Genomic DNA, 13,391 nt, shown 5'->3' with positions numbered 1-13,391 from the left:
ACCTGGATAGAGAACTGGCTAAAAGATAGAATACAAAGAGTGGTGGTAAATGGAACATTTTCTGATTGGACCAGTGTTGTTAGTGGAGTACCGCAGGGCTCTGTACTGTACGAGGGGCGCACTTTTTTCAAGCGTTTATTTAATAATTTGTTTCAGTAATCATGGTCACCCAGTTGGGTGGAATCCATCTTCTTCTTCCCCTTCTCCCTCTTGCCGGCAAGTAAAAGCTCCTTCTGTGCGGTGCACTGCGATGTGCGTACATGCGTCAATGATGTCACTGATGTGATGACGGAGAGAGGCAGAGAGCTGGCAGCCTGCTTGGTGTGGCTCGCTCTCGCTGCTGGCACAGGTACATAAATACTTGGGGGCAATATGATGTGATCAGATTTATTTTTGGCTGCTGCTGTCACAGATAAAGATTGGGGGCAATATGATGGCTGCAGGAGGGCTGTATAATGGATGGCTGCTGAGCTTGCTTGCACAGGTACAGGGGGCAGCAATATAAATAATAAAGTGTTGTAAATTTCCTTGCTCTCTTTATTTAAAAACCATCATGGTAAGGAGGGAAATGGTAATGCAGAACAGGGGGCACTGATTGAAGCTCTTGCTTAGGGTGCCAAACTACCTTGTGCAGGCCCTGGCAAGGATGTCACTCATATGTGAAAAAAGTTAAGTCATATTAAGACGTACCCATAAATCCATATGCCTCCTCCTCCCCTGTGTATAATACAGTACCCCAGCATATGATTAAACACTTTAGGGGCCCCTAACAATCATTTTCAAATGCTAACAAACCCCCAGAACAAATACCAAAGTATGACACACACAGGGAGCATAGGGAAGACAGAACAGAGCAGGAGACAGGGATCAGGACCAGTCTAATATGTACTACATACAGTGACACAGTGTTGGTGCCCCATTAGCATTTTGTATAAAGTGTGAACAGGTGAACAATGGGGGCAGTTTCAGTCTGGGTCTCAGGCGTGAACAGTACAGGATTTTAGGGGAGTGAACAATAGAGGTGTCACAAGTAAACAGACACAGCAAAAAGACTTTGATATGGAGGGCCACATGAGGGGGGGGGGGTCGCGGGCTGCCAGTTGGACAGCCCTGGGTTAGAGGGATGGAAGACTTAAATTATGAGGGTAGACTGTCAAGGTTGTGGTTGTTTTCTCTGGAAAAAAGACACTTGCGAGGGGACATGATTACACTTTACAAGTACATTAGAGGACATTATAGACAAATGGCAGGGGACCTTTTTAGCCATAAAGTGGATCACCGTAGCAGAGGCCACCCCTTTAGACTAGAAGAAAAGTACTTTCTTTTGAAGCAACGTAGGGGGTTCTTCACAGTCAGGACAGTGAGGTTGTGAGATGCACTGCCGGGTAATGTTGTGATGGCTGATTCAGTTAATGCCTTTAAGAATGGCTTGGATGATTTTTTGGACAGACATAATATAAAAGGCTATTGTGATACTAAACTCTATAGTTAGTATAGATATGGGTAGATAGAAATTATGTGAAAGTAGGCAGGGGTGTGTGTATGGATGCTGGGTTTTAATTTGGAGGGGTTGAACTTGATGGACTTTGTCTTTTTCCAACCCAATTTAACTATGTAACTACTACAGAGATGAATCTTGTAGCATGCACCCTAAGCTTATTGTGGGTTGAGAGCACGCTTTCAGGGATATTACCACAGAGGAAGTATACCTTGTGATTGAAGGGTGGCCCAGGGATGCCCTAATTAATGATAAAGTTTTATATATATATTGGTAGAATAGGCCAATTTAAAATGATTCTGGTGTCCTAAATTGAATTTGCTGTGGGGACCAGTAACATCTAGCTACACCACTGCACACTTTCACTACTTTGGGCTTCCTTAAGTGGACCCCATCCCATAGCTTGGGAATTTACACCGCCATCAAATCTATATATTTAAGCCATTTCATTGTATAATATTACTTTCATTTCACTTGCTTTAATATTTAAAACAATACCATTAAACACATTATATGCCTAGTCACTACACACCAACTCATCCCCCCCTGTGTAACATAAGAGCAGGTATGTGGCCGATACTACAACCAAAACACTTGCACACAAAAATAAAGAGCGAATAACACTATTCCAAAATGACGTAGCAATTCATATAGCGTTCATATTGCCTGAGCTGCAACTAAGTATTCTAAGGCTGTAAAGCGCGACACTCCCACACACAGTACATGCACGTGGTCGAATTAAGGTTGCATAAAGATAACATGCATTTATATTAAAGATTTTGCATGAACAGCTTTTACGACAAGTGTCCGTGTATATACCAGTATACAAATTGACACACTCACTGCGCAGGTTATTGACCAGCTCCGAGTGGCTGGCTCCTCCTGACTTCCAGGCCATGACTGCACACAGCACACGAAAAAGATACACAGCTGCTTTCAGTGCGGCAACTGCACCTAGCAGTTTAGCCAAAAATCCCAGCACTTCCAACCAAGAGACGTCATCCGAAGATCCGTCGGACAAGGAGGAGGCAGGATCTTGCAATAGCTCAGAGTTGCGCGCTGGAACCACGCCCAGGTCTGTCACATTACAAGCTGTGTCAGCGACGCTCAGAGCGGGCATTTCTACGTCATTCACGGTTGCGCAGGCGCTTTGGAAGTAGAACAGCTTTTCCGGTTAGCTTCTTATTTCATTTTTTAACAGAGAAATTTAAAAGAAATACTTGACGCAGCGACTGCTTCCACAACAGAGGCGGTGGCTAAGGGTTGGGTTACTGCTGCGCGATGTGTAGATTAAAAAAAAAAAAAAAAAACATTTCCCAGCATTCAAAGCGGCATTTTTATGGAACACTGACATGCGTCTCCTAATCTAGCGCCTACAGGCAGCACTGTGGTCATTTGTTTTGCACATTACGAGATCTAGCAAGCAAAGAGGTCAAATAAGGCATACCTCCGAACAATTTGGAAATAAGAAGATGGGCAAAAAATTTGACGCGCTTAGTATGGCGAAATTTTTTTGACCACGCTCATTCTTGTGGTCACACCCCTTAATTACCCTGTTCAATATACAAAATTTGTCAGGTTATGAAAGTTTGAACATATTTCTGTTTTTTTCCAGTTATTACAGTTTTGTTAATGAAGGTGAATTGCTCTTTAAGCCGTGAGTCTAACTTTTTCCAAGAGACCTGTTATCTTATATTGTTACAATTACTTATTTGCTTATTTAAAAATTGTTACAAATTATCTTATCTGCTGTTGTGGCTGTTCTGGGCTCTCTGCCAAAAGCCAATTAAGTTAGAAACTTTGTTTCTTTTTCTACCTGTTCAGTGCAGAAAAAAATGGGACTTTCCAGTACAAATGATGGACTGCAGGTTGAGCTGTCAAAAGAAGGAGTGTCCCTCTAAAAACGGGACAGTTGGGAGGTATGATATAAGGTTGACATCTGGCTGAGATGCGTGTGGGATTTAGTTCCCACTAATTTAGTGCTAGTAGTACATGGGTTATTTTAAAGCTTTATGTGCTAATAACTATAGGATAGTAGAATGAATAATCAGAATAGATTAGTAACTACAGAAATTGACAATGGTGCAAGATACTTGATGCAAGTGAGAAGAGACATATTTGTGATGGATCACTACTGATTTGTACTCATACATATACTAAGACTTAAGAGCTGTCTACCAAATAAACATTAGACATCTGCAGTAAATGCCATAATACACCTTATTTCTTCAACTCCACACCCAAGTGCTGCAGTAACAGTCCAGTTATTGTGAATTGAACCTGAATTCCTAACTCTCTCCATTGAATTGCAATTGTATATATATATCTATCGTATCTGAAAAACAAGCAGTGTTTCAAGGGTGATTGGTGGAGTAGCCAGGGTTGAAACAGGTCATGGGCAAAATGCAGCCTAAATACAAATTGAATTGTTTATGAGCAATTAGAATCTCCATTTGGCTGGTAAAAATAATAATAGCGAAGATATCTGCATAGATATGACGACTGATATTTTTGAATAAAAAGTATCAACACTGGCCCTGGGTAATGTGCACATGTGCAGAGTCTCCACTTGCAACTGTGCTCAAGAATGTCCCCCTCTTTTAGCTTACTTGGTGTTACTTTTGTTTTGACAGAAGCAGCCAAAAAGTGGGCATTGTCTAAATCAGTGCTGTCCAAGTTCTGTGGTACTCAGGGCCAAAATTTTACTGGCCTATGTGGAGGAGGGCTGATAATGGAAGTCAGTGCTGGCCACGCCCCCTTTTAAACCACACCCATATTACCACAAGAACTTTTAAGATTGTATCCACATTAACGGTGGTAGCACACCAAAAAACCAAATGGTTGATGCTCACTGCAGGCAAATCCCTCATCACTCATATGTGAAAAATTGAAGTCATGTTAAAAACATACCCTTAAATCCATATGCCTCATCCTCCCCTGTGGATAATACAATAACCCCCCAACACATGATTAAACACCTTAGGGGCCCTTAACAACAATTTCCAAATGCTAACAAACCCCAAGAACAAACCCCTAACAGGCTTACATCCCACAGGTAGGGTAGGGCAAGCAGCACTGGGCAAGCAGAGAATGGTATACACGGGGAGGCAGGGCCGGGCCAAGGTATTTTTGCACCCTAGGCAAAGGCTTCAATCAGTGCCCCCCCCCCCACCCAGTCCTGCATTACCATTTCCCACATTACCAGTCATATAGCCCCCTGTACCTGTACCAGCACCTATCATATTGCCTCCATTTGTACCTATGCCAATGGCAGTCAATCCCTCAGATTGCCCCCAGGCCCCAATCTGTACCTGTGCCAGCATAAGCCAAAACATCCATCATATTTTTACCCCCAATCTGTACCTATGCCAGCAGCAACCAAAAGAGTCCATCATATTGCCCCAATTTGCATCTGTTCCAGCAGTAGCCAAAAATCCATCATATTGCCCTCAAACATCTGTGTACCTGTGCCAGCAGCCACCATATTGCCCCATGTACCTGAGCCAACAGCAGCCAATCCGTTATATTGCCCCCAATCTGTACCTGTGCCAACATCAGCCAAAAAATACACACTATTGCCTCCATATATGTACTTGTGCCAGCAGCAGCCAAATATCCATCATATCATCTGTTTACCTGTGGAAGTAGCAGCCAAGACATTGCCCACAAATATGTACCTGTGCCAGCAGCTGCCAAAAGGGAGCTGGGGAGTGATTCTGTCTGGAACAACGGGTTTATAAAGTTGAAAAACTATTAAAGGCCAAGCAAATCAGGGTTTAAAAAAGAAAGAAAGGAAATTCCCCTTAAAAGTGTGCCCCGCCCCAGGGTCAACCTATTCAAAATGATATACCTACCCAAATTCCTATACTTCCTGCAGAATGCCCCAATATGGATACCCCCGCAGGTCTTTAAACGCATTGACGCTATTCTCTTCCCCTTTATCTGGGCAAACAAACCCCCTAGAGTCAACAAGCTAACACTCCAGGCCCCATTGGATAAGAGGGGATTAGGTCTTCCGCATCTGCAAATGTATTATTATGCAAGTCAACTAGCGCTCATACATAACTGGTTTAACCCCGACCCCGAAAACACACTCACAGCTTTACACGCCACGTTGGCAGGCTCTTTCGAAGCAATTAGAAATACGCCTTACAGGAAAGCCAGAGATACCCCTGAACTGCCCCCCCCCCACACTAAGCTGTCCACAAAGAGCCTGGATGCTTGCCGCTAAAGTTCTTTCAAAAGCTGCAAGTCCTCCATCCCCCTATGCCCCACTATGGAGAAACTCGAATCTGCAGCACCTGCTTCACCTACCAGATTTTAAGTACTGGCCAAAATTAGGGGTCAGACACTTATCAGATCTCTTAGTTAACAACACCTTCCCGACTCTTGCCTAACTAGCGACTAAATTAAACCATCCAAACATAGCTTGGCACCGATATTTCCAACTCAGACACGCTTTTGCGGGCCAATTTGGTAGTCTGGCAATCTGTACAAAAACCCAACCGCTTGAAGACAGGCTATGGGATCCAAATCCACGAAAGCTGGTCTCTGGGCTGTACAACATACTGATATCCACCATCAATAGTCCATTTAACAAAGCAAAAACCAAGTGGAATGACCTTATTCCTACGCTAGAAGATGATATGTGGGAAGATGCAATAGGGGAGCTATACAGTTTTTTAATCTCTACAAAAGATAGGATGGTACAATTCCATATCATACATTGTACATATATTACTCCAATCAGGCTCAAAGCCATGGGCAAAAGTCCCAATGGAAACTGTCCCAAATGCCAGCACCCGGACGCTGGGTTTTTTCATTTGCTTTGGTCATGCCCCCTGATACAAAGATTCTGGGCCAAGGTAATAGCCTACCTGACTAATGAAATTCTGCTCCCTGGAGCACTAACACCAGAGGTGTGCCTACTGGGACTGGTGGACGAATTGGCACCTCTAAATAAAACATGGTATTTACTTAAAACCCTTCTATTTTATGCCAAAAAGCAGATTGCCATGACATGGATAAGACCACAACCCCCCACAGTAAAGCAATGGGTAAAACTGGTCAAAACCAGGCTCCCGATGATAAAACTAACATACATAGCCAGACAGTGCCCGGAAAAGTTTGGGAAAATCTGGGAAACCTGGTTAGAGCTATCCCGAAGTAGACCCAGAGTCGCAATAAATGCAAGTGTATGAAAGAATATGTATGTAATACCACTATTACTTTTTCAGCAAATTAAATCCTATATAAGCACACTCAAATCCTGTGAGAATTGGAAGTAACATGTAATACTCACATCAAACTGATACGTAGCAAACTCTATGCTCCAAATGTGTACCCGACTGTCTTAATCTAATATGTTGTGGTCCTGCGTGACCAACTGCGCTTTGCATCATCAATGCCTACATTGTCTGTTGTTAAGTATGTTGTTTGTTTTCAAACGCAAAATAAAAACATTTAAAAAAAAAAAAAAAGTGTGCCGCCCCATGATTGCGCCCTAGGTGGGCGCCTACTCTGCCTGTCCCTAGTTCCAGCCCTGCAGGGAGGGAAGGCAGAACAGAGCAGGAGACAGGGAAAGCTATAATTCTATATAATTCTAATATGTATGTAGGTGTGAACAGGTGAACAATGTGGGCAGTTTCAGTCTGGGTCTCAGGTAGAACAGTACAGGCCTTTAGGGTATAAACAATAGAGGTGTCACAAGTGTGAACAATACAGGGGGATCACAGGTGTGATACAGGGGATTAGAGTCTGAATTTGAGGTTTAAACAATGCAGGGTGCAGTTTCTCTCTACAGTGATACCTTTTAAATCTTACATATGTCTGTTCGGCGCCTGAGGTGATGGAAGCACAAAGGTAGAGCTCCTGCTTACCAGGGTCGAGAGTCGGCACATAGAAGCTGTTCTCTTGATTTGAAATTTGTTCGCGTTGGTTCCCGGAGTGAGGAGAGCCTGAGGAGCAGAGAGGAAACAGGTTTTTGGTGGTTTGGCTTCGTATGACTGCTGAGGTGTTCCTGATGTGTTGAGCTCTTTAGTTACCTCAGATTCTGCCATTGCATTTGTCAAGCCCACACTGTTTTCAAGATTCACCTGTGAACTTGCAGTTCTCTTAACCGGGAGCTCTGCTGCATACTGGTTATATACTACATTTTGAGTCAGTTGTGGCAAGTTCTAAGCAACATATTTGTAACAAAATGGTGGCCTCTGATTTCCTGCTGGAACACTGAGTTATAAGCTAACTTAGAGCTGCTTGCTGAGTCTTATTTTGTGTCACATTGTTTCAATTTTAGTGACAGGAATTTGTCACAAAAAAACAGTTATCTCTCTGCTGACTAAGACTAAACATTGTTAGTGATTGCTGTCATTACTGATACTTTTGTTACACCTTTATTGTATACAATGTTGCAAATGCTTGAGGAGGATTGTAACCATAGAAACAAATCAATGGTTGCTTCTTTGTGAAAGGAAAACAGAGACAAAGAATAAAACAAGAAGGAAAAATTGACTTGTAATAAAAGCTTTATTAATAAAAAAACAGGAGAAAAAACATAAAACAAACAAAATAAAAAAACAAGAAGAAAAAGTAGAAAATTTATTAAATAAAAAAAAGATCATTACTCTCACGTTTTGGGATTGTTGCTCAGGTTTTCTAATATATGAAAACATATTCTCCTTCCTTCACAATGTCTTCTAAAGCTAATGGCAAAACATATGAGAAGGCTAACAAGAAAAATGTAAAGCTACAGGATAGGGATACAAATAGTATTTTCTTATCTCACAACTCTGCTCCTACAAGAACATCTTTATCTGACGACTACTCTCTTATTGCTGCTGAAGTAGCCAGACTCATTAATCCAGTTATAGAGTCAACAATTAGTAAGGCCATTGACAAACTGCAGACCAAAATTACTAGCATCTCAGAAAAGCTCTTTACACATGACAAAAGATTTGGCAAGATCGAGGATGTGGTTTCTCAACTCCAAGATGATATGATTGATTCTTCATCCAGGTTGGACTCTTTAGAGAAACAAAATCAAGAGCTTAAGTTGAAAATGGATGACCTGGAAAATAGATCTAGGATACCTGAATCTTTCCAGAATGATTCCTTAAGCATGTTAATTTCCAAAACAATTCCCATCAAACTGGGTCTTCCTCAGGATTGTCAATGTTTCAAAATAGAGAGACTTCATAGGATTGGTCCACCTAAAGATCTCCAACCCATGAGACCAAGAGCAGTAATTGTCAAATACCTGGACTACTCAGATAAAAATAGATTATTTCAAGCCTACAAAAAATTGAATACACTTGATGTTGAAGGAAATAAAATTTTGATATTTCAAGACTACTCATTGCTTCTGTCTCAAAAACGAAAGGAATTTTCCAAAACTTGCCAATCACTGGCTAATCTTCATATCAATTTTGCCTTGATGTATCATGCTAAACTTAAGATTTTTCTGCCTTCTGGAGCCAGGGTTTTTAGTGATCCTAGAGAGGCGCACACTTTTGTTTCACATATGGAAAATAAGAATAGTGGAAATCTTGCTTTGGTAACACCATCTAACTCAAAATGTGGCTCTCCCCCAAAGGATCAAAGATGGAAGAGATACGATACCCCTCGACAGTTTAGATTTTCTAAGGTCTCAAAACCTTCTCAAGTTCAGACCAAATCTAGGTCTAGGTCGAGATCTCCACTTCCTCCTAGAACAGGCAGTCTTCCACATTCCAGTGAAGAAGATATGATCTCTGACACTTGACTCTAAAAGGGAATAAACTTTTTCTTCAATATGACCCTGTAGTTGGTGTTATATTCTCTGTTTAACTCGTCTCATAGAGAGAGAGTTGTTAGTTTTCCATCCCTAGGGAAAAAAGGAAGTGTCCTATTACTTAGTATACCAAATTTGTTATTTGGTTCTATAAGTCACTATCTTTCAATTTTATATGTTATTACTGATCAGTATTGTTTGCTCTGTTTTGTTTATACCAGTGGATGTAACTATATATGTATTATTTTACTTAAATCAGCTCAAGCTCATCTTTCAGGTTGATGTCTTCATCTAGATCACATTCTTTGTCCTTTGTTTCCTGGAATGTTAATGGGTTGAATCACTTTTCTAAGAGAAAGACTATACTCAGAAATTTAAAAAACACCATAGCATTCTTACAAGAAACCCATCTTAATGGTCCAGAGAATGCCTGGTTGAAAAAAGATTGGGTTGGCGAACTTGCCTTTTCCCCTGCTATTAATAAAAAATGTGGAGTGGCTATTTTATTCCATCGTAAATTGAATGTTGCTATGACAAAGTCGGTTGAGGATGTGCTTGGCAGATTTATTTACACTGAAGTACTCATTAATGTTGTTGTATGGCATTTATGTTCTGTATATGCTCCAAATAGTAATAAGTCTGATTATTTTATTTGGCTCACAAAACAAATTTCTCTGCTTCCTGCTAACAATTTAATTCTAGCAGGGGATTTGAATGAGTCATTTCTTAGTTCTTTAGACAGATCTGATTGGAAATTGAATAATCCTTGTAAGAAGTCTATGCTCCTACATAATTTTTGCAGAGATACTAACCTTAATGATGTTTGGAGACGTTTTCACCTTGCTTTTTCTCATCTGCTCATCATGTAGGTTCAAGAATAGATTATTTTCTAATTTCCAATAACCTGATTAATAGAACTATTGAAACAAATATAGGTAATATTAATATCTCAGACCATGCCCTAATTTCATTGGTGGTTTCCACTTCAACTGCTCCCAGAAATTTTGTCTCTTGGTCTTTTCCAGATTTGCTTAAGGATAATCCAGACTTCATAAAGATGCTACATAGTAGATGGGATTTGTTTTTTTAAGGAAAACAAAATATAATTGAAAGACCCTTCCTTATTTTGGGAAACTTGGAAGGCAGGGGCTAGAGGGGAAATATCCTCTTTTAAATCTCATTTCTTTAAAAAAGTTCACAAAATTTTTCTTGAATTGAGTAAAAGACAAAGTGTCTCTTATATTAGCTTTAAACAGCATCCTTCGTTTGAAAATGCTCAAAAATATAAGAATATTTTGGATGTACTTAAAATTTGGATCAAAGTGAGAAATTTTTTTTACATCTTTTTCGCAGGCTAGGCTCAATAACCTGAGTAATAAAGCAAATAACCTACTCTTTAATCTTACTAAGGCTGAAAATAGACAGGCTAAACTTATTAGGATTAAAGATATTCATAACCAGCTAACAAATGATCCCAATAAAATTGTAGACATTTTTAAGGATTATTATAAGAATTTATACTTTAATCCAAGTATAGATTCTGAAAAAATGAAGAATTTCTTTGAAAATTGTAAAATCCCCCAGATTTCGAAAATTCAGTTACAAAAGCTAAATAGTCCAATTACCTCAGAGGAAGTGTCCACTATTATTAAGAATCTGAAAACAGCAAAGGCAGGTGGCCCTGATGGCCTTACTCCCTCTTTTTACAAAATTATGAAGGATAAAATATCACCTTTTCTGACAAACTTATTTAATGATGTACTATTTTTTGGAAAAAGTCTACCTTCTAGTGAAATTTCAAATCTTAGAGTTATCCTGAAAAAAGACAAAGATCCATCCCTTCCTTCCTCCTATAGACCTATTTCCCTATTAAACCAAGATATCAAGATACTATCTAAGGTCCTTGCTGATAGGCTTTCTTTAATTCTTCCCTCTATAATCTCCGAGGCCCAAAATGGTTTTATTAAGAATAGATTAGGAGTTAAAAATATTACAGCTGATTCATATTTTATATTACGCCAAAAAACACAAAATTCCTAGTTCTATTCTTAATATTGATGCTGAAAAAGCGTTTGATAATATTACCTGGGAACATCTATTTTTTTGCCTTAAAAAATTCGGTATCACGGGCCCCTTCTTCCAATACATCAAATATCTTTACAAAAATCCCAGAACTCAAGTACTTTTGGGGGGAGCTAGGTCATCACCTTTTGAAATATTTAAAGGGACGAGACAGGGCTGTCCTTTGTCGCCCCTTTTATTTAATATTGCATTAGAACCTTTCATTTGTTTCCTTGAACAATCCAAGTTAATTAAAGGAGTTACTATTAATAATAGACATCTTAAGGTATTAGCCTTTGCTGATGATTTATTATTTTTAAAAAATTCTGAGTCTTCACTAAAGGTTGTTTTTGATTTATTTCAAGACTTTCAGTCTTTTTCTGGTTACAAAATTAACGCTGAGAAATCGGAAATAATGAATATATATGGTTCGTTTTCCAATTCACTACTTAAGAAATTCCAATTTAAAAACCCAAAGAATCAAATTAAATACTTAGGATTAATAATTCCTTCAGATCTCAATAATTTATATTCTTTGAATATTACCCCAGCCTGTCAAAAGGTTTTTTCCATGTGTGAAAAATGGGCCAATTCTCCCCTTAATATTAAGGGACGATCGGTCTTTTTTAAATCCTTAATATTTCCGAAGCTAATATATCCATTGATTAATCTCCCTTTGCTTATAAAGCATTGCGATATCAAGAAACTTGACTCTGCCTTAACTAAATTTATTTGGAATGGTAAAAAGGCAAAAATTGCCCTCTATAAATTGAGAGCTCCAGTTAAACTTGGAGGATTAAACCTTCCTGATTTCAGAGCATTTAATCTATCAGCCCTCACCAGATATCTTATTGAGTGGATCTCTTGAGGCAACAAATTTATAAACCCCGACATTGAGATCTTTCAAGAACCCTTTTTTGATATACTATCTGTTTTGCATAGCAAATGGAGTAATGTCCCTTACGACTTTAAGAGGAATCCTATCTATCGTGACTCTATATATGTGTGGAAACATTTATTCTCTCGTTATGGTTTTAGCTATACAGTAACCCCTTACATGCCAGCCAAACTCTTACTTAAACCTTCAGATTATCAGAAATCTGATACTTTTATATTTTCAATTAAGAGAAAGTCACTGGTTTTGGTAAAAGATATATTTGATCCGCTTAAGAAAGCCTTAATAACTTGGTCAAAACTCAAAGAACAATACAAGCTTCAGGATTCTGACAGATACTATTATTTAGCATGTCAATGTGGTCTTTCTCTGCTACATAATAATAAAAACCTGGTTTTAGCTGAGCACAAGCTTGCAGATGATTTGGCAGAGTTTTTGGAATTCCCTGGTCTGGTCTCTATTAGCTCTCTTTCTAAACAATTTTGGAATGTTTATAGTACAGATTCTCACCCGTTAATGAAACCATCCACTAAATGGTCTGAGTTTTTACATTGTCAAATAACTCCCTCATACTTGATAAAATCTATTAGGGATTACAATAAATTCATTTTAGCAGAAAATTGGAGGATACAACATTTTAAGCTTATCCATCTAGGCTATGGAAAATTATTTTCAAAAACTTCCTCTAATAGCCCTATTTCATACTGTCCTAAATGTGATGAGACTAATGTGTCACTTTTTCATTATTTATGGTCTTGCCCAAGGATTGATATATATTGGAGGGAAATTTGTGGGTTTTTGAAATATCAATTGAAGATAAGGATTAAATTGTCTCTGTGCTTTGCTTTTTTGCATTTTATTTCCCCTGAAAATAACTTATTGACAGTTTTTTTTCTAGCAGCTTCCAAGAAAGCTTTATTTAATTCTTGGTTACTAAAAGAACCCCCTTCGTTAACAGACGTTATTTCTTTTATGAACCAGCTTAGTTGGCAAGAAGCCTTATTAACCAAAACCAAAGGAAATAATTCCATTAACTCTTTTAAACTGATTTGGTCTCCCTTTTTTGAAGCTTGTCATTCTAATATAGGTGATCAAATAGGACGGTCTCTCCATTTATAAGATGTGCTTTCAGACATTCCAGTCAATGAATGGACATTTTTCTTTATTTC

At 38.9% G+C, this 13,391-nt stretch overlaps 1 protein-coding gene across 3 annotated transcripts in view; it reads right to left on the bottom strand.

Annotated features, from left to right (window-relative positions):
• Positions 1 to 2,759, bottom strand: part of pcmt1.L (protein-L-isoaspartate (D-aspartate) O-methyltransferase L homeolog) — a 50,993-nt gene extending 48,234 nt beyond the window's left edge. Inside the window, exon 1 of one of the 3 annotated variants that reach the window (XM_018262043.2) lies at positions 2,342 to 2,759. In XM_018262043.2, the coding sequence (XP_018117532.1) occupies positions 2,342 to 2,618 (277 nt within the window). In that variant the 5' untranslated portion in view covers positions 2,619 to 2,759. The remainder of the gene's footprint in view (positions 1 to 2,341) is intronic. The other 2 variants (XM_041562268.1, NM_001095164.1) reach the window with 2 other exon arrangements.
• Between the last annotated feature and the right edge of the window lie 10,632 nt (positions 2,760 to 13,391).

This window comes from Xenopus laevis, chromosome 5L, assembly GCF_017654675.1.
Source record: "Xenopus laevis strain J_2021 chromosome 5L, Xenopus_laevis_v10.1, whole genome shotgun sequence".
NCBI lineage: Eukaryota > Metazoa > Chordata > Amphibia > Anura > Pipidae > Xenopus > Xenopus laevis.
The sequence above is the reverse complement of the archived record's forward strand: the minus strand, read 5'-3'. Positions and strand labels throughout refer to the sequence as shown.